The sequence below is a fragment of the Plasmodium berghei genome (genome assembly GCF_900002375.2).
Source record: "Plasmodium berghei ANKA genome assembly, chromosome: 13".
Classification (NCBI taxonomy): Eukaryota; Apicomplexa; class Aconoidasida; order Haemosporida; family Plasmodiidae; genus Plasmodium; species Plasmodium berghei.
This window is the reverse complement of record NC_036171.2, coordinates 865,792-888,771: the sequence shown is the minus strand read 5'-3', so window position 1 is coordinate 888,771 and position 22,980 is coordinate 865,792. Positions and strand designations below refer to the sequence as shown.

The window sequence follows — 22,980 nt, the reverse complement described above, 5'->3', positions numbered from 1 at the left end:
TTTAACTTTGTCAATTAAGTTTAAATAAAAATTTTATAACCAATCTGTTTATGTACCTCAAATAAGATTTACTTAAAATATATTAGCATTTTTACATAGCGATTTTTTTTTGATTTCTTTGTCAATGCATATATTTCATAGTTTGGATAAATATGCAGGAATTTTTTTATAGTCTAATAATTCATACTTATATATTTAATTTATATACTTGGGTACACATTGAAAACATAAAAAAAATGCTAAAATAAATATGAAAAATAAACAGAAAGGAAAAGCTAAAAAACTAATAAACTTAAGCGTATTGGAAGACAAGATAAATATTTTGGATTATATGAAAAATGATTTTGAACAAATATTAAAAAAAGAAAATGATATATTTTCTACAACATCTGCAAAACATGCAATCATAGAAGAAAAGACATATGAACAAAAAGAAAATATAGATTTAATTTTAGAAGAATTAATAATATCGTGTGAAGAAAAAATACGAGTTTTAAATAATTACATAGATGTTGTTAATGATATAAACCAAAAAAATAATGATATACTTGAAAAAGAAAAAAAGGAAATGGACGAATTAGTTTTAGAAAAAAATAAACAAATATTTTTCATTGAGCAAAAAATTGAATTAACTAAAAAATTTTCCATGGAAATAAATTATGCAATCATAGATGTTTTTAATCATTTAAATTTATTCCTAAAAAATAAAATGAATTTGGATTTAAACATAGAAGCATTTAATAAAACCAAAATAATGCAAATCGACGAAGGTTCCCCAAACATAACAATTGATGTTGTAAGAGAAAATGAAAATAATTTTGACATTCCAGAAAAACATAATAAACAAAATGAGACCACAAATGATTATGCTCAGAAATTGTATAATTCCATAGATGAATACAATAAGCAAATAAGTAAAATTAGACTTTTTTTAAATGAAAATGAATATATTAAAAAATCAAAGCTCTTATCATATGAAAGCCAAACACACACAAACACACTTAAAGCTATAACAGAAAATATCAATGTTAATAAATCTAATTATGGCGATATGGATAAAAATGAAAATGTATTGGATGATACCATGGTAATTTATAATATTATTCCCAATGATGATGGTAATTTGATAATATCCCAAAACACTTGCTCAAATGATGAGGATAAAATATCTGACGAACATAGGACTAAAAATATTAATATAAATTATAATTCTACTATGGATGACGATGATACAAAATCAGAAAACATTTCCGAGGATACTGAAGAGGAAATGGATTTGGAAGGATTGAATTCAGAGTCGTTTGAAGAAACAAGCAAAGTGGAGGAAAATGATGAGCTAGGCGACGGTAGCAAAACAGAGGGTGAAGGTGAACAAATGAACAATTGTAGTGAATATATCACGGATAGTGAAAATATATCAGAGAAATATAAAACGAATAGCGAATCAGAACATAGTTCTTTTTATAAACATACAAAAGAGGGCAGTGCTTCAAGAGATGAAGTCAAAAAAATAAATAATTGTGAATACATAAATTATAAAGAAAATAGTTATAAAAAAAATAGCATAATTTCAATAATAAATAATGAAGAAATAATTACGAAAACTTTTACCTCAGAGCCCTATAAAAAAATAATAAGTGATGGTATGAATAATATTATAAAAGATTTAAACAAAATAGATTATAACTATATATCCTATTTTAAGAACAAATTAAAAAATGATTAAAATATACATGTGTGCTAGTTTTTCATTAAAGATATCATTTAAAAATATATTAAAAAAATTTTAAGTCATATATACGCAAATAAAATAATTATCATATTTTTCAAATAACAATAAAAATTATTTAAACAAAGAATTCGCATTTATGCAAAAAATAAAAAAAAATATAAATGCATATAAATGGGTAGTTTAAAAAATATGAAAAGATAAAGATGAATTATTGATGTGTAATATTATAAATTTTAAGGCTGAACAAAAATGCAATTCAAATAGGAATAGAAGTGTCCGTAGGGGAATAGTATATATAAAAGTCATTCATTATACATGGATACACAAGTGTGCATAGACACATGGATGAAGCCGTTAATTAAGGTATATTAATTTTTTTTAATTTTTTTATTTTTCTTTGATTTGACGAAATCTGAAAATTCTAATATGTTGTCATCAGATAGTTGCTCAGATTTGTATCTTTTTTTTTGTGATTTTTTTTTATTAGACGAAACGTGTGTTAATTTTCTTTTTTTATTTGTAGCTGATTTATCTTTAAAATTTTTCTTGGATTTTTTCTTATTAATATTTAAAAATAAGTCATCGTCATCGTCATCCTCATTGTTAGCATAATCATTTAAATTATGATCTAAGTCAAAATTTTTGGCTATATATTCATCTAAAAATCGATCTTCTTCTTGTTCTTCATCGATTGAGGAAGTTGAATCTTCATCTCCGTGTTCATTATCTTTTTGTTTTTTTCTTTTAGCTTTATATTTATCTTTAAATTTTTTAAAACTGCTATTATTATATAAATGTAATATGTCATAATAATATTTTTGATAAGCGTTATTATATAATTTTAGTTTTCCATTATTTACAATTCCATTATTATTTTGAGTATTTTCATTAATACAACAATCATGCAAAAAGTTGGAAAAGATAGAATGCATGTTTAATTGATCCATTGCAGTTTTATAATTAAAAGCTAGCTTTTCCATCAAGCTTATTACTATATGGGTACTGTATGAAGTTTTATGAGTTACATAACTCAAATTATCTTTTTGAAGTTCATATTTATTTTTATTTAGGGATGTTTGAATTTTGTTTCCTGTAGTATTATTTGTATGTTCAATTGTGTAATTTTGGATAATATTATTTTTTTTATTGTGATTATTTTTTATATTAATAATTATGTCATCTATATATGAATCCTCTTTTCCATCCCCATTAGTAACTGCAGTAGAAACCGCAGCATTATTTGTATTTCCATCCCCTCTTTTTTCTTCATTTTGTTCGTCATTTGTTTGGTTGTTATAGTTATAAGCTTCATCTCCCATCGATGTATAATTTTCTTTATCAGCATTGTCAAAATTGTGAGCAATTTTTGCACTATTAATATTAGCTTTATCATTTTTATTCGATTTACTTTTAATGATAGAAAAATTATTAAAAATATTAATATTTCTAAATTCCAATAATAGATTGTCAAAGTTATTATTTAACATGGATGTAAAATTGTAAAATTCGTATAAATGTGTTAATACTGAATTAGAATCTAAAGGGTTATTTACTGATTTATTATAAGTGAAAATTTTATCTTCAGCTTTATAAACATCACTATCCTTGTGATATTTTTTAAATTTTAGCATGTGCATATTTTTAACATAGTTTATATTATCATCACATAATTTATTTTCATTATTAAATAAGAATTTCATTAATATATTTTTTTTAAAAACTAAATATTTTATCATGTTTAATGAATAGATATATGTCCATGTTTCTTTTGAATGGATACTAAACTGAAATATTCTTTTTATAAAACTCAAATTTCTTATTAAATTTGGATCTGTTAATATTAAAACCGTCATTAAACTATAAAAATTATATGTATGATAACATTCATAATAATTTATATCTTTTAGTATACTATAAAAAAAACAATAAACATTATCATCTAATTGCTGAGAACAATATAGTAGCAAAAACATTACTATTAAAAAGTTTATTTTAATTTTATAAGAATCTACACTTTTTATAACTTTTAATATGGATATGAAATTTAAGCTGTTTAAATATTTTTTATCCTGAGATTGTTTTTCTTCGATATCATTTACCTCATTTTTTATTGGTGCACTTTTATTAGATATTATAAAATATATATTTTTTACTAATATACTTGATAACAGTTTGACAATTTTTTTACTTAAATATTCATACAAACAATATTTATTGAAAATATTTATTTCAGCATTTTTTTTAATTTTCTTTTTCCCCTCTTCTTTTACTGTATTTTTTTTTTCATCATTATCATCTTTATGTGCTTTTTCGGTTTGTTCATTCTCAGTTTTTTCTTCTGTTGTTTGGTTTTCATTCGGTTTAGGATCTGAATATTCATTCATATTTAAATTATTATCAGAAAAGTCACCATTTCTCTTTATATTCATTTGAGATTCTTTGTTTATGTCACTATTATTATCATGGTCTTTATGAGCACGATGAGTGGTATCTATGTTATCGATATGTTTATGACTATTTTCATCGCCATTTAGCTTTATATTATCATTTTTATTGTTATTTTCACTATTATTTTGGTCATTATCCTGGATATGTTTCATATATTTCATTTTTTCGATGCTCCACGACGTCAAGAGTATGGTCCTCTTTTCATGTAACTCATATATGTTTAGTGAAAATAAGTCAAACATGTATGTTGAAAAATATACAATATTTTCAGTTATATCATTCATAGTTTGGCATTTGACTTTATAAATAACATATAAGCATCTGTTAATATTTATAATTTCATTTTTAAAGCTATCTGCAACCTTTTCCACATTTTTTTTTTCTCTTAAAGCATTGACAATAATATTAACACAATATGCTATATTTGATAATATTTTTTCAAAAAAATAAAAAATAATATAAGCTCTAAATTCGTCAATGTGTATATAATGTTGTATAAATTTTAACAAAATTGGATTTCCTTTTGTTTGGGTCATGTAGGCTTCTAATAATACATTTAAATTTGTATATCTATTTTCCTTTTTTTTTAAACAAAATTCATTTATATTATTTGCTGATAAAAAAAACAAACTCGGTATCATACTATATACAGCATTTTTTAAAATAAAATTATATTGTATAAATAATTTTTTTGTAAAATTTTCAAATGCATATATATATATTAAAGAATTAAAAAAGAAGTAAAAGGAAGATACATTATAATCCTTAAAATTAAATCTGTTAAAAAATATATTTAATATATAATTTAATACATTCTGATCATTTTCTTCAAATGTCAATAAATTTTCATTATGCAAAACAAATAAAAATATATGCTTCAAGCATTCTAATATTGATTTTTTTAAAAATACATTATCTTTTTTTTTATACGAATCAATTAATACTTTTGCATACATTATGTATATTAATGGTTTTTTTTTTATTAATACAACCATATTATTAATTCTATCACTAAATATATTATTTTTGTTGTGAATTATTTCTAAATGTAGTTGTTCTTCATCCTCTGCATGTTTTTCTATATATGTGTTAAAATTATAGTATATCATTGTAAGCCCTATGTCGTACAACAATTTGTATATATTACTCATTTTTACCTTTTGTTTTGCTATTTCTTTGATGCTAACTTGCTCTATGTTTTCTCTGATCTTAGCACTAAATTCGTTTTCCATATCATAAATTTGTCTCAGATATATAGGTATATTGTTGTAACTGATTGAGCGCTCATTGTTTTTTTTTGTTTTTTCAGAGTTATCATTAGAATCATTACCATCTTTGCTATCATCTTTAGGAACGTCAGATGATTGGATTTTTTTTTTTAATAAATTTTTTATTTTTTTTTTCCACGTCTTTTTATTTATACTAATTTGATCATTATCAAGATTGAATAATGTATCTTCTATATTAAAAAAAAGCAATTTTTGGCTAAATGATGTAATGTTTGTATTGTTAAATTTGTCTTCATTTGGTAAATCGTCTTTCGTTTTTTCATCGTCATCATCTTCTTCGTTATCTTCTTTTGTATGATTTATCATATCTTCATTTTCAATGTAATGCTTATATATATTTTTTTTTCTTTTTTGCAATTTTTTAATGTAAAAATTTATATTATCATATTGGAAATTTTTTTTCTTTTTTTTTATAACATATTTTGAAACAATATGCTCCATCCCCTTTTTTAACAAAAACCAAAATTCACTTATATTATATAGCTTACATAAATGTAAAATAAAAATTTCATCTGTTTTTTTTAAAGCTATCTTGTTTTCAGAATAATCCTTTAATATATCTTCAAAATCATATGTTTCTTTTTTATTATATTCATTATAGTTTCCCTTATCATTATTACGCCCATCGTTACTACTTTGCCTGATGTTATTCTTATCAATGTTATATATTGTATTACTGTTTGTTTTCTCATCTTTTGAATAAGGCTTTTTTATTTTCCCTTTCCAATTTTTGCTTTTACCTGCATATATGTTCTTCAATTTTGGATTTTTTTGCTTGAGATTTTTATCCCTTTTCTTTAAGTTAGCCCTATTGAAATTCTTTCTTCCATTTTGTTTGTTTCCTTTTCTATTTTCGAAATCATTGTACTTTTTATTCATAGTATATATATAATTCAAATGAATGCTTTATGCGCAAACGTAGCTTTATGTATATATAAATGATTGGCTATCACAATTTATGAGCAAAGCCCGTTATATATTTTTGCATTTAATTATGGGCCTACTTAGGCATTTAGTTACACGATATATACGTAACTATGTATTTATGTATGTTTATCTTTTTATGTTTTCATTTATTTATTTTAATTCAAACTGTTTAAATTAAAGTGGGAGAAAAAATATATATATTATAAATGAACTATGAAAAAAAGTCAAATATAGGATATAATAATTTTTCAAAAGTTCAATGGGTGTATTATTGCTATATATACATAAATATATAGTTAATCTATATTTCATATACTGTATATGCTAATATTTTACAAATCATTTGACATTACATACAATACCATTATAAATATACATAATTAGCAACATTGTTTTTATGCTATATATGATATATTATGTGCCATATATTAATTATAAATTATATTCTACGTAAAAGTGATGTTTTTTTATTCACTTTTTAAAACTTGAATTTTAATTATATTTTTTAAAAACATTTCTTTCACGTTTATAATTTTTCCATTATATAATTTTTAATTAACAAAAATAATTTTAGAACAAAAATTTATTAAAAAGATAAAAATAAATCCACAGTAAAAAAATTGTATAATAAGCGCATATAATATTTAATTATATTAAGGAATATCCGAAATATATCTATATAATTTATCATTTTTAATTGGCTAAAGAGTAGCCCTATTTCCAGATATAAATGTTATATATATGTATATTGTCATTTATTGCTGTTTAATTTGTATGCATATGAATTGAACTATATATAGCTCATGCAAGTTATTATATTTTGTGGGTTTATATGTTTTTATTGGAAACGTTTGTTTATAGAAAATACAAATTGCAATATATACATATATTTTATATATAAATTAGCAAACATATGTTTCATTTATTACAAAATTTGGATTAATAAATTCTATATTTTGTTGTAATATTTTTTTTAAGAAAATGTTGTAACATTTTCCATATAAAATACATATATATGGTGGTATGTATTTAATAAAAATAAAATTGAATAATACCATTGAAATATAATATATATATTTAATTTTTGTTATTTAAAAACACTGTATATATAAATTTATTATTTGTATGACAAATTTTCATTTTTTTTTAAGTTTCTAAAATTATTGGGAATTAAATATTAATTAAAAAATTCACAGAAAATATATAAAACGAGAAAAATAAGTATCAAAATTTATGGTCACATACATATATGCGATCCTTTTAATATAATATGTAAAATAAAGTAAAATTATGAAAACACACAAAAAAAAGTAATCAAAAAATTCAAATATATATTTGAAATATACAAATTTATTCACGGCTTTTTGCTATTTTGCTTAGCTTGAAAGCGTAATCTTGAGCAATGTAAACAGACTTTTCACAAATTTTTTTCATTTGAATATTTATGTCTTTTACTCGATTAGCTGTTTGAACAACGAAATTCCTAAAACAGTAATAAAATAAAAGTTAATATATAAAATCCTTGGCAAATTTATATAGCCATTCCATACAGTGGAAGAATATTTATATTTTAAAATTTTTGTAAAAAAAAAGTGTATATATTCGCACATGTAATAATGAAAATGTTTTTTTCCTTACTTGGGGGACTCAAAATGCATAAATGCTCCTTTTGTTGTCATGTATACATCTTTTGAAAAATTGAAAACATTATTTTTTATGTCATAATAAAAATTAACATCCTTAAGGTTATTAAACTTTTCCCATGGAATATTTTGAAAAGACTTCCGAAATGGGTTACATATAATTTGCATATTTTTATAATGATACTGAATGGGTTTAAATATTATTTGACTTCTATAATATGGAAGTTCAAAATTTAAATTTTCTAAATTTTTATTAGCATTAGTATTATCTTCGTGTGCTAAATCGGGGGAATATACATTTTGTTCTATTAATAATCCAAAGCATTTTTTGACAGCTCGTTCTTTCGAATATATATGAGTACCTATACATATGCTTGATTTTAAATTTTTTTCATAAGGTGTTAAATATAAATCATTGTATAATTTTTTTTTTTCTTTTTTTTTTAAAAAATAGGATTTAATCATGTTGTAATTTTTAAAAAATATATTTTCTTCTTCATTAGTAGAATTACTAATATTATTATTTGTCATAGTTTTTTTTTTGTCTATCTCTTTTATTTCTTTTTGGTTTTTTATATTTTCATTTTTTGAGTGAATATTTTTATTATTCATAATTTTATCAATTGCATCTTTTGTATATATTTTATTAAAGGGTATCATTTTATAGAGATAAAATGCATTATTATCATTTGACCCTAGACAACTTATATTAATATTATTATTTATATGCAAAAAAGAAATTCCTTTACATACTCCTATGGACTCGAAAATAAGATTATTGTTGATGTTTTTTTTAATAAATTCATCGTTATATGTATCTACAAAATTTACATAAAATTTCCTTTCTACATTACTTTCTCTTCGTTTTTTTTTCCGGAATAAATTAATAGGAAAGTCATGATATTTAAAAATATCTAAAACGTTTAACTTATCATCATCGTATTCTTCTTGAAAAAATCTATTTATAAAGAAATCATCGCTAAATATTTCACTGCGTTTACTTGTTTTTTTTCTGTGGATAGGTATAGCAATTTCTTCTTCGTCAGAATTATTGTTACGTCTTTCTTTATTATTATCATTACTATTATTATTCTTCTTATTATTATTATTTTTGCTATTATCGTTGGCATTGTATCCATTATTATTTGCATTATCACTTTGACTATTTTCCTGATTAGTCCAATTCCCATTTTTATTAAAGTGGGATGCATATTCATCATTCTTTGGTTCTATAACATCATATTGTTTCTCCTTTTTTACAAACGAATTGTGTAAATAATTATCAGAAGATGACAATTTATCATATTCTTTCCTTTTATTTATTTTTTGTTTTTCTAAGTTAGCATTAATATCGTTATATTTTTCTTTATAATCATAATTTTGATTTTTAATTTTATTAATGGGAATTTCTACTTCTTCAATATCAAAAGGTATATCAATATTATTTTCCCCTATTTTTTCTTCATTATTTTTTTCATCGTTCCAATTCATTTTTTTAAGATAGTTATTTTTTATATAAAATATTTTTGACAAAAAAAAATAAAAAACAGTGATTCATGATATTTATATGATAAAATTTAAGTATTCGTCTCATTCAAATTCAAATATAAATATTTTATGAAATTGCTATATAAATATATTTCAGTATTACTTTCGCTGGTGTTTTAATGTATGCCATGTTAACTAGTGTGCTATTTTTTTGGTATTATATATAATGCATACATAATTAAAATATTATAAAATCAATCATGTATGGGAAATAAGCAAATAATTTTTTCTCAAATCCGGATTTATTTCATTCAATGATTTAGTTTTCGTATGTAATATATATATTTTTTTTGTTTTTTGTATAAGGCAGTTTTTAAAAATATGATTTTATAGATTTTTCGTTTTTTGGGATTTTGAATGAACTATTTAAGCAGGATAATTGCATATTATTATTCGAATGTTCTATTTTGTTTGCTTGTTTTATTTATATAATATAATTTTAACTATTCATTGTTTGCTTAATCCCAATTATTTTTTATGTTAAAAAATTTCATGTTCTTTTTTAAGCATTCGAGTATGTTTAACTTTTGGATTTTATTTTCCCCTTAGTTATAAATGTATCGAACAAATCCGGAAACAATATCCAAAAATATAAAAATACAATCATAAAAAACTTTCAACATACAAATGCGCGCAGGGAAAAAAATATATTTAAATTATAAGATAAAATAAATGTATCATATATAAATATGTGGGTAAGTCGTTCGCACATTTTTACACTTTTTCCTTTTGTGTATAATAATTATTTTAATTTATAATATTTTAAATATATATTGTGCATACTCTTGGTACAATATTAAACTAAATATTCTGGTAAAGATTTAATAAATTAATAATATGCAAAAGACATTTCTAATATATTTTTACTTTGATACATATTTGAAAAAAGCATATTAAATAAAAATAACGAAACACAACACACACATGTATACATTTATTTATGTTTCAAACTTTTGAACAATTAAGTGGAACAATATTTTATTTCTCTCCAGGCCATTACTATTGTTATTATATATATGGTGATTTTTATTCTTTATCCAATTTTATTATGGTGATTTTTTTTATCGTGGAAATATACATTAGCATATAATTTTTTATAAAGGTAAAAAAATAGTTTTTCATTTTAATTTTATTTTTTCAAAATTTTTCGAATGCCCATAAATCATCATAGAGCTTACAAAACAATGAACAAATGAGCATACTGATACTACATATTTACACATTATTTTGAATAAGAAATGGATATATAATAATTTTTTTAATTAACATATTACCATTTAATATATTTGATTCCTTTTCCCGACTAGTTAAACTTTTGTATATAATTATTGTCAGTGTGGTCCGCTTAGATAAAGAAAATGGACTCAGAAGAGACAATTAATTTGGCAGTAAAATATGCAAAGGACGCAGTTGTAGAAGATGAAAAGAAAAATTATAAAGAAGCCTTAAATTTATATATACAAAGTTTGCAATATTTTAATTATTTTTGCAAATATGAAAAAAATGATAATATTAGAGAATTGATTTTAAAAAAAATGGAAGTATATATTACTAGGGCTGCAGATTTAAAAGAAATTATTAATAAAAAAGAGACAATAGAAACAAAAGAAAAGGTTGGTGCTTCTGAAGAAGCAAAAGAAAATATGAAAAAACAAATAAAAGATTTTATATTAAATAAAGATCAAAATGTAAAATGGTCTGATGTATGTGGTTTAGAAACAGCAAAAGAAATATTAAAAGAAGCAGTCATATTCCCTTTAAAATTCCCAAAATTATTTAATTCATCCGCACTACCATATAAAGGTATATTATTATATGGCCCACCAGGAACAGGAAAAACATTTCTAGCATTAGCCTGCGCTAATGAATGTAATATGAATTTTTTTAATGTATCATCTTCTGACCTTGTTAGTAAATATCAAGGAGAAAGTGAAAAATACATTCGATGCTTATTTGATACAGCTAAAGAATATTCACCAGCAATTATTTTTATCGATGAAATTGATTCTTTATGTGGATCAAGAACAGACGGTGAAAACGAATCGACGAGGAGAATAAAAACAGAATTTTTAATAAGTATGAGTGGGTTGAACAATTATAAAAATAATATTATTGTTATGGGTGCAACAAATACGCCATGGTCTTTGGATAGTGGTTTCAGGCGAAGATTTGAGAAAAGAATTTACATCCCTCTTCCAAATTTATATGCAAGAATGAAAATATTTGAAAAATATATTAATAAAGCGAAATCTAATGACCAAAACGAGGAAAATAATGCTATGTCTCATAATATTACTAATGAAGATATTAAAAATTTTGCTAATATAACTGAAAATTATACTGGTGCTGACATCGACATTATTTGTAGAGATGCTATATATATGCCAGTAAAGAAATGTCTTCTTTCAAAATTTTTTAAGCAAGTCAAAAAAAATAATAAAATTTATTATATGCCATGTTCTCCAGGGGATCCTGACCCCACAAAAATTGAAAAAAATGTAATGAGCATAAATGAAAATGAATTATTATTACCGCCCTTGAGTTTGCAAGATTTTAAAATTGCTATATCTAATTCAAAGCCTTCTTTGTCATTGGATGATTTAAAAAGGTATGAAGAGTGGACAAATCTTTACGGAATGAGTGGTATTTAAATTATTGTCATCATTGACGGATATGGAAAACACTGTACAAACTGTATATATGCACAATAGTAAATGAACCCCCAGGTTTATTAAAATTTCACAATACTATCATCGTGGTTATCATATGCATATATGAATATATTGCTGATTTTCGACTCTCGTTTTTTCCGTTTTTTGGTATTTCAAGATATGTATTAAATATGCTTTTAATTCTGAGCCTATACTTTCTAAACGGTTTAAGCACATATCTCATTCTCTTTTATTTACTCATCATCTAATTTTTAAAATGATTGGGAAAAATTAAAACTTTTTTCAAGTGTATAATGTTACTTTTTAATATTATACTAAGTGATATAATTTTAGTTTTTAGTAGACAAGTTAAAAGGGATAATATTATGTATATTATTTTCATGCTGTTATTTATATATTTATTTTTTTATTTGTTTATTTTATTTTTCGAAACTAAAAATTCAAATATTACAATAAAAATTAAATTTCATTATGCATTTTATTGCCATCCTTATGGTTTATTAAAAATAGAGATTATTTTATAATTAAAAGTGTTCAAAATGAATTATGTAAAATGAAATAAGTTAAAAAGACATTCACATGTAAGCCAAAAGTGTATATATGTAATGTCAAAAAATTATATGGTCTTTCTTAATGAGATTAATTTTTTACGTAAAAAAATTAATATGGTTAAACATTCGCAAGACATATAATGGTCATATAAAGTTTGATTTCTTTCGCTGGTCGATTTTTTTTTTTTGTGAATTTCATCACATAGATCGTTACTAAATGGTGTTATAGTTTTACATTTATAATGTAATATTGAATTGTAGCAATAATCACAGAGTTTTTTATTAAGCTGTTCGTCAACGAGAGTAGAAAAATATGGTGTTTCATATTCCGAACTTTTGATATTTTCACAATTATTATTATTATTTTGTCTCTTCTTATATAAAAAATGAGATCCGTTCATATTTAAAATATAATTAATTATATGATATAAATAGGGAAATATATTTAATAAAATATTTAGTATGACATAATTTTTGCAATATATTGTTAATGCCAAAGCATGAATAGGTAATTTTAATAAAATAAATAATCTTAACAAAAACCAAATAATATCATTTTTATATATGGAACATTTTTGGGTAAGTGAATATTTATTTTTATATTTATTTGGGCTGAAGCGTTCATTTTTTTTTTTTTTACTTATATCTATTATATTATTAGTAATATATTCATATATTCTTCTTTTCATTATATATTTTATATATTTCTTTGAACAACTTTTATTATTTATATTAGATACATTAAAAAAATAAAACAAATACTTCAGTGTGTTATTTATTGGGATATACTTATAGGCCGACGGTGCGAAATATGTCTCTAAAAATGTGTAATCTGTCAATTTGTTATAAATATTATAAGTGTGTATATTATTTCTATATTTATATCTTTTATTTTCTAATTCTATTCGTGTTTTTTTCTTAAAATGCAGTTCATTTAAATCGACAGATTCCTGTTTTTTTTGCATATTTTTTTTTTTTTTTTTTTTCAAGCAATCTATATTAAAATGATTTTTAAATGATTTATAAATATCCATAAAATTTATAGCTTTAAAATTGTCATTGAAAAATGTTTTATTAATGCTTTCATTTTCGTATTCGATTTTTTCAAAAACTGTTTTGAGATTGTTCATGTATTCTGTATATCTTGCATATTCTGTATAATTAATATGGTAATTTGTATTTTCCACATTTGAGGTATCATCATTTGCTTTGTTCAATTCATTTTTAGTATTAACATAGATAGAGTCTTTTTTATTTTTCTTTGCATTTTGATCGTTAGATTGGATATTTAATTTATTATCTTTCTTCGAAGATTCTTCTTTCTGAAATGTGGAAACATTTTCGGCGGATTCAAAACATTTTGTACTAAATATTTTTTTTTCATCACTATTAGAAGGATTCATAATCTTTTTCAAGTTAAGAGAAGAATCTGAACAATTTTTACTAGTACAAATTTTGGATTTATTATTTTTTTCTGTTAATACATTTTCTTCATTCAAATTTAAGAATGAGAATTGTGAATTTTTTAAAGAATTATGCGCAACATCTATTGGGCATATTCCCCAAAAAAAATTACTAAAAAAAATAGACTTAAAAAAATATATATGAGAAAAAAAAGAGACAATATCAATTTTTATATAGGTAGCAAAATAATATAATTCATACCATAACATGTTATTTATATAATAGCATATTATATTTTGTATTAAAATAACAAATCTAATATATATATTTTGCACTTGTAAATAATCAACAGATTTTTTTACATTGTCTATCTCATTTAATTTATTTTTTTCTTTTATATAATTTTTTATGTAATTTGTATCTGAACTTTTAGATAAGTTATCATTATTATATGAAGGAAATGACAATAAACTACTATTAAATTTGTATAGGTTACTAAAATTGTTTATATTATCTTTTGAAAATTGTATTATATCTATATTGTAAAAAAATTCATATATAATTTTATTCATTTTAAAATTATTGATAGAAAAAGGTTTAATTTTTAGCTGGCTAAATTTGCTTGTTTGGAATATTCGATCTTTATTATAAATAAAATAATTTGAATGTTTACTTGAAGCATTTTTATCTTCCAACATATTATTAGGTGTATGGATGTCTTTGTCGCTATCCTCAGACTTTTGTCCATTTTTATTTGATGAATTATTTCTTTTCGCATTTTTTAAAGCTTGCATTTTATATGATTGATCGAATAAGTATTGCAATTGATATATATCAATAGGTTTTTCATATTTGATAGTATTCAAATTAAATGAGCATAACAAAAAAAATATATAATTATCTAAATTATTTCCAGTTTGTTTGTTTAAAATATTTATTAAATTTGTTTTATCTAGCCCAAAATAGTTCCAATATAATATATTATTATCCTTATTTCTATTTAGCTCAGAAAATAAAATAGACATATAATGTATTAAATTTATTGAATAATTTATATTACTTCTTAAACTAGTACATAGAAAATACATACAATAAAATTTGCGAATATCATATATTCCTACATAGTTCTGAACATTGACCATATATAAAGAACATATATTATATCTTTTATTTTTGGATATACATAATTGCATAAAATCATGAGGAGTAAAATTACCAAGTGAATAAATTATTATAGCACTAACATAAGGGTCCATTTTTCTTAGTATATTTATTACGACTTCAGAAATGTGAGAACTAAAATATTTTCTTAATATTTTTAATATTGTATACAAAAGGAATACGTGTTTCTTTTTTAATATGCATAATAAATAAAGTGCAATATAGTAAACATTACAGTTCATTTTATATGCATAATCACTTTTTATTTCAAACATATTGTGTTTTTGTCTATCTTCAATACTATTTGCATGCTCATAATCCTCTTTAATTGTATCTTCAATTTTTTTATTGTTTATCGAAAGGATATCAAGTTTATTCACCATTTTAATAAAATATAAAATCATGAAGTGTATATGTTTGTCCTTTATATTTCCTTTGAAATCTTTTATTTTTGTTGCATAATTAAGTAGCATACTCGGTTTTAGTTTATTTACAAAATCAGAAAAATCAGCATTTTCCATGTGCTTATTCCTTAGTTCATTATTTTTATCTTCTTTTTTTGTACCGTTACTATGTAATGTTTTTCTATATACACAATTAATATAGAAATTATTATAACTATCCTCTTGTTCGAAAGAAGAAAAAAAAACGGAACTCCTTTGATGCAAAGTATTTAATATAATATTTAGCAAATCTTTTGCTTTTTTCTTTTTTTTATAAGAATTACTCAAAAACAATGTATACAAAATAATTATGACGATATTTAAGATTGTTTTTCTTTTGTCTTTTGTAATAATTTGGTTGTAATAAGGATAATCAGTATTTATATTGTTTATTAAATTATAAACAATTTTATAAGCTGTAACATAAAAATCGTTTAATGTGTTAATACACTCATATAAAATAATTTCAAGTATATTTATTACACATATATTATTTTCCATATAGTTTACTAGTGTTTTAACTATTAGAGATAAATTTTTTTTTTTTTTTTCTTTAAAATTTCCCTGATAAATAATTTGATATTTTTTCGAACTGTATGAATACACATCACTATATAGTTTAAAAAATTTGAATAAAATTATATTTATATAAGTATTTATTTTAAAACTAATTTTATCAAATATAAATGAATTGAAGTTTTGTGTTGTTACTTCTTTATCTCGTTTTTTTTTATTTTCATCGGCTTCTACATTTTCTTCTTTGTTATTTATACATTCATTTGATAATTGATTTGATATAATATTTACAAATAATCCTACACAATTAATAATATGATGAAAATGTATAATACTATTATTAGTAGTATCATTTGGAATTCTGTTCAGCATTATATGCCTATATATTATTAAATTTGCATTTGTATATTTATTACTTTCAAAATATTGACTATTTTTTAAAAGGTTGATTACCAAACAAAATTTATTTGAGCATTTACTTATACTTATTGCATCCATGCTATTTTTAATACCACAAAATAAGTAGCAACTACTTTCATTACTATTTACTTCGTCCATAATTGAATATAAATTATACTTTAGTATTTGCTCGCCAATTTTATTTAGTTTATTCTTGTTCTTACTTAACATATGCGAAAAAAATAATGAGCAAAAGGTTTTTTCTAAAATCGAGTGTGTTTTATTCCACTTATTGCAATGTTTAGAATAATATTCATCCTCTTCACATTTTAGACCTGAATCATTTGAGAAACTATAATTGACTTGACCTTGTTGGTTAGTGTAGTATATACTTTTCTCCATCTCCTCACAACTATTATAAAATAAAAACAATTTGTTAAAAATATAATTAAAATTATTCATATATGTTGGAACGTCTCGTATTGATGAAATCCAACAATTCATTTTTTCATTATTTTTTTTTTTTTTCAAACAAATCAAATTACTATAATTTTCGGAATGCTCATTAAGCTTGCTTTTCAATAATTTTTCAAAAAAATTGTATCTTTCATTTCTTATATTATTATCTAATGTTTTTAAAGAAAAAAAATCAAACTTAAATGAGTCATCAACGTTTTCAAATGTATTATAAAATTTGTCATCATTTTTGCTATAATTATCTGTTTCTTCAATATTTTTTTTTTTTTTTAAACTAGTTTTATTTTCTTTAGGTATACTCGCCTCGTTTGATTCGTCTGTTTGATCACTTTTGTAGCTATTATTATTAAATAGAATTTCATAATTATTAATACGTTTCAATAAATTCCCATTTGGATAATACTTTTGTTCTTTAGATAAATCAGATAATGCTAAACGATGCCGAACTAATTTCATGTTTATTCTGTTTATATTGTATACAGTATAAGCTATATAATAGTAGAATAAATAAATGTAATAAAATGGGTGTGGCCATATATATTTTATTGGGGTGGGCAAAGAACAGTTAACCAAATTATTATTGTTTCTTATTACTTGTAGATATTCTACTTTTTTGTCATATACATAGGCAAATTCAAAATCATAAAAATCATTATCATTATTATGACTGCTGTTATTATGAATATTGCTCTTGTATATGTGCAAAAATACTATAGAATTGTCATAATTATGAAATACATAATTATATATATCAAATAAAGCATAAAAAGAAGAAGGCTCGGCAAAATTATTATCCTTATTTAAAGGTAAGACAAAAACAATTTCTGATCTCATAGAGTATTCTAATTTGTTTGGATCGTTATTATTTTTTTCTTCAATAATTTTAAAGCAAATTAAATTATAAAATGCATCTAAAATAATTATATAATTCTCTCTTAGTGATATATTCATCAATTTCTCGTTTTGTGCTTTCATTTCTTTTTTTTGTCTGTCTTCTTGTTGAATGCCTTTTCCACAAAATACATGAGTTAATATTGGTCTATACAATAATTTAATAGAGCATACATAATTTGTAAGTTTCATATTATTATTTATATTGTATAAATATATAATGTAATAAAAATTATTTGTATTTAAAATTTCTTGATATTCATCATTTAACTGTGTATATTTTTTATCGATGTTTTTTCTGTTTTCTTCATTAATATTTATAAAACGTGTATGCTCCTCAACATTATTTATGCTAGTAAATTTATTAGATTCATCGAAATAAGTATTTTTATATTGTGTCTCATGCTTATCTATATGGTTGTTTATAGATTCCTTATTATTTAAGCAAATATTATCATCGTTTTTTTCCAGATTGGAATCACTTTTCCTACTTCCTACGTTATCTTCTTTATGTAATTTGTTTTTTGGTTGAATTGAATTATTTTGCGTCATTTCTGTGAATGTATTATATTTGTAGTTTTTAATTTGTTTTTCTTTAAATTTTTCTAAAAATATGTTTGTACTTTTTTCCAAAAAAAAATTATTATAAAAAGAACAATAGGGCTTTGAATAAATATTTCCTTTATTATTATTAAAATATTCTTCAAAAAATTTATAATACAAATCACTATCATCATGATTATAATTAAATAAATAATTTAGTAGAAAAAAATTTTGAGGGTTAGTTCCCCCTTTTTGAAAATTCTCTTTGTATTCATCGACACTACCATCAGTATTCAAGGATGTGCCATTTTCATTCCATTCATCTTCCTCATCATCTTCGTTTTCATCGCTTTCGCTACGTTTACTTTCACTGTCTTCGTTTTTGTCAATCCAACGATTTGTGCCTCTGTCATCTATCTCATTTATTTCTTCGCTTTCGTAATCCATTTTGAAGAGGTCAAAACTGAAATCATTGTCCTTCGAAGCGGATTGACTAAAAAATATACTTTCACGACGTACGTTGTTTTGATGAACTATTTTGAAATTTTTAAAATTATTTTCGTCATATTTATTATGTAAACAAGTGGCAAAAAAAACATCATCAAATAGCCAACCACATGGATAATTATGAAAAAAAAATTTAAACAAATTGTCATCAACGAACTGTGAAAATTTTCGTGTTTTAACATTATAAATCGAAATTGTTTTAAATATAACTAATATATATGTATTATTAAAATTGAGGTATGCTTTTTTAATAAATTTAAATGGAGTATTTACTTCTTTAATATTTATAATGTTTTTTTCGTGATCATTTATATTGTAATTATTTATATTAGTATCAAATATAACTAAATTGTTTAAACCGATAAATATATTTTTCTTATACTCATTAGTGTAATAATTACTGTTATAATGGAAAATTTTATTTTGGCTATATATATCATTTAAATATATTAAATTTTTAACATTAATATAGTAGTAACTTTCGTCACTTCTAGTACTACAAAATAATTTGAAGTCGTTAAAAACAAAGGATATGTTTATGTATTTTTTTTTTCGGTGTAATAAAACATTTTCCGTCTGTTTATGCTTGGTTCTTTTGTTTTCATATGTTGATAATTTGTTAAAGCCAAGTTGATTGTTATTTAAATTGTCCAAAATAACACCAGAAGTGTTATTCGAATTGGGCATATTATTATTCCCCTCTGGATTTGTGCTCGATAGATCATCAAAGCTCTTATTTTCTGAATGGTATAATGTCCCATTTGTATTAAAAATGTGGAAATTATTTTGATTAAACGAAACAAGGAAAAAATTATTTTGCCTATTCCATACTAAAAAGTTATAATAATAACATGTATTTTTGTAACCACTAAATTTATCAATAGTAAATACACATTTTTTAAAAACATGTTTACATATATAAGGATTAATACTGTACGCTTTAATAATATAATTTTTATATATTATCAAAATAATTTTTCTATAAATATTTATACTTATATCTAAAACAGACGAATCTACATACATTCCTATAATTTGATCGTCTTTTCTTTTTTTTTTTAAAACATTGCTCATTCTGTTATTCCGAATGTTTTTATTTTTGTTGCTTAAGTTAGATAAATTTTGTCTTTGAATTCTATATTTGTTTTCAATTGTACCAATTACTTCATTTTTATGAATAGAACGCCCATAATAATAACAATTTTTGTCTTGAGGAACATTAAAAAATTTGTGGAAAAATGAAAAAATGTAAAAATCATGAGTACGGCTTATTAGTAATAAATAATCATTATGGATACTAAATTCTACCCTTTCCACCCCTTTTATATTAATACATTTTTTATATTTATTATTTTTTATTTGTATAGAAATATTTTTTTTTTTAATAAATTTTTTTAAATTATTTTCTTTATTATTGCTGTATAAATATGTAGGAAGTTGTTTTTTTTTACTATGCGCTCCTTTTCTTTTTCTTTTTTTAATTTCCCTTTTGTTTTCTTTTAGAATGATGTTTCTTCTTATTTTGTTACAAAAATTTAAAGCGTTTCGATAAAATGGAAAATTTCGAAAACACTTATTAATCATTTTTTGATTTTTGAAGAAAAAAAAAACGCGAGGTTTTATATTTTTGTACATATATTTTCCCTTGTCCATTTTTATGAGACCCACATTTTGTATTCCCCTCAACGAGGATTCGTCATCCTTGCTATTATCACCGCTATTATTTCGTTTCTTCTCATTTTTTTTTTTATCGCCATTTGTTACTTTCACATTTTTAATGGCACTAGTTTTCAAACTTGGTTTCTTTTTATTCCTTCGGTAATATATTGATTCCAATCTGACAATTTTTGTATTAGCTATAATTTTTTTAACATCAGTTACTTCATTTTGTCGATTCAACTTTTTGGTATTATCTAGAACGGTTTGAATATTATCTGAAATAAATATTTCATCAGTTTCATAAGAAAAAAATAAAATATTATGTTTGGTTATAATCAAACAATTTGATGGAATTGGCAAATAAAGCACCGTAATAAGCTTTATGCTAGCAATTGTATTAATTTCCTTGATTTTTTTTCTATAAATGTTTTTTATATAGGTAATATATTCATAATATTCATTTTCATTTTCACTTGATGTGTCAAAATCAGAATTATCATTAATATTAATTGAATGAATGTTTTTATCATTATCTAACATAACAATATTTTTTTTGTTAACTATATTATATACATATACATATTTAAAATTATCTGTTATAATATATACAGTATTATCAAAAGGTGATAGAAACACATTATCATGACACCCATATTTTTTATATGCGTTTTTATAATCCAAAGCATAAAAATTAACAAAACGAAAATCATCATTATCAAATACATATAAGCAAAATTTTGTAGCCACATAAATAAAAGAATTGCACGTACTTGTATTTATGTAAATTATATTGTCATTAATATTTGTGTTCCTAATTTTATCGTCAATATTATCAAAGTTTCTACTGCTGTTACCCTTCGGATCCGTATTACTCCCTTCGATGTTACTATTCACATTTTCATTACTCGGATGTTTATGATCCAAAATCTTATTATTTTCAAATTTAGGGTAACTATATTTTTTACATATCTTTAGTTCATCTTCTTTATCTAAGCATAACATTTTTCTCCTTCAAAGCACACATTTCGATTCTCCCTTTTAGCTTATTTCGCTCAATAAATAAATATAAATATTTTTTTTTTTTTCACACAAATAATTATTTAAATATAAAGAGGAATATAAGTTACTAAAGAACCCTTCTATATAACAACCTAAACATTAATTGCGTAGAATTGTTTTTCTAAGGATTTATTCAAATAGCAAGTTCGAAATATATACATTGCATTTTTACTATGGATAAAAATATATTATGAATATATGCGAAGCGTTTTTTTTATGTGTGCATATTTTTTGTTGTCATTCTATTTATTCGAGAACACATTAGAAATATAATAAAACATGCTTCTTCTAGCACGCATGTGTATGTATGAACAAAATTATTTTCTATATACAAAAAAAGGATATTATAAATACATATGCAAATCTAGCATGTAATTTTAAAAATATTTTTGTTGTATTTTATGTGCACATAAAAAAAGAAAGACGGAAAAGAAAAGCTTTAAACTATATCCTTTTCTCGTATTTTATTGATGCTTTTAAGTTTATTGCTGTTCTTCTTAATTCGATATTTCGTTTCTATTATATTTTCGATATAATTTGCATAAAAACATAATAAGCTTATATGAATTTGAGAAACATTTTCTATATAAGCAAATATATATGTGGAGGGGGGTTAACTTTAAAAAGTATTTATCATTTTTTATTTATAATTATTTCTTTCGATTTTCTCATTTATTTATAATAAAAATATTATTTTATTTGTTTTATTTGTATTATCGACTTTAGCTATTTATGTGATTTTTAATATTATGATCAAATAACAAATATTTTATAAGATTTTACAAAATAATAAAATGCTATACATAACGGCATAAAATGTTACAAGAAAAAAAAATAATAATAAATACTAGCGGAAAAAAATATTATAAAAATTCACACAAAATATCAGGAAGAGTGTCGTATACAAAATATTGTATATATTGTTAAAAATATAATAAAATATAACTACTTTTTTTAAAATCCCTATTAAGCCAAAATAAGCAATATTAAACAAAATATTCATTCTAATACTTTAAGTATAAAAAACGAATGTGTTACCTCTTTGAATTTTGCATTTTCATGCATACATCGTTTTTCATATAGATAAATACTAGAATTATGCATTTAAAAA

The 22,980-nt window shown here is 22.3% G+C and overlaps 5 protein-coding genes across 5 annotated transcripts; 2 read left to right on the top strand and 3 right to left on the bottom strand.

The window, feature by feature from the left end:
- Positions 1–250: 250 nt before the first annotated feature.
- On the top strand, positions 251–1,726 carry PBANKA_1321500 (conserved Plasmodium protein, unknown function; the record flags this gene model as incomplete). Its single annotated transcript, XM_034566806.1, has 1 exon — positions 251–1,726. One exon carries the CDS (start codon positions 251–253, stop codon positions 1,724–1,726), a length of 1,476 nt encoding a protein of 491 aa, XP_034423367.1.
- Positions 1,727–2,100: 374 nt separating this feature from the next.
- PBANKA_1321400 (large ribosomal subunit nuclear export factor, putative) lies at positions 2,101–6,348 on the bottom strand (the record flags this gene model as incomplete). Its single annotated transcript, XM_034566805.1, has 1 exon — positions 2,101–6,348. The coding sequence occupies one exon, from the start codon at positions 6,346–6,348 to the stop codon at positions 2,101–2,103; it is 4,248 nt and encodes a 1,415-aa protein (XP_034423366.1).
- A 1,398-nt stretch (positions 6,349–7,746) lies between these two features.
- PBANKA_1321300 (conserved Plasmodium protein, unknown function) lies at positions 7,747–9,530 on the bottom strand (the record flags this gene model as incomplete). The annotated part of the gene is made up of 2 exons (XM_034566804.1): positions 7,747–7,879; positions 8,035–9,530. The coding sequence occupies 2 exons, from the start codon at positions 9,528–9,530 to the stop codon at positions 7,747–7,749; spliced, it is 1,629 nt and encodes a 542-aa protein (XP_034423365.1).
- Positions 9,531–10,945: 1,415 nt separating this feature from the next.
- Positions 10,946–12,238, top strand: PBANKA_1321200 (vacuolar protein sorting-associated protein 4, putative; the record flags this gene model as incomplete). The annotated part of the gene is made up of 1 exon (XM_034566803.1): positions 10,946–12,238. One exon carries the CDS (start codon positions 10,946–10,948, stop codon positions 12,236–12,238), a length of 1,293 nt encoding a protein of 430 aa, XP_034423364.1.
- A 637-nt stretch (positions 12,239–12,875) lies between these two features.
- PBANKA_1321100 (conserved Plasmodium protein, unknown function) lies at positions 12,876–21,812 on the bottom strand (the record flags this gene model as incomplete). Its single annotated transcript, XM_034566802.1, has 1 exon — positions 12,876–21,812. One exon carries the CDS (start codon positions 21,810–21,812, stop codon positions 12,876–12,878), a length of 8,937 nt encoding a protein of 2,978 aa, XP_034423363.1.
- Between the last annotated feature and the right edge of the window lie 1,168 nt (positions 21,813–22,980).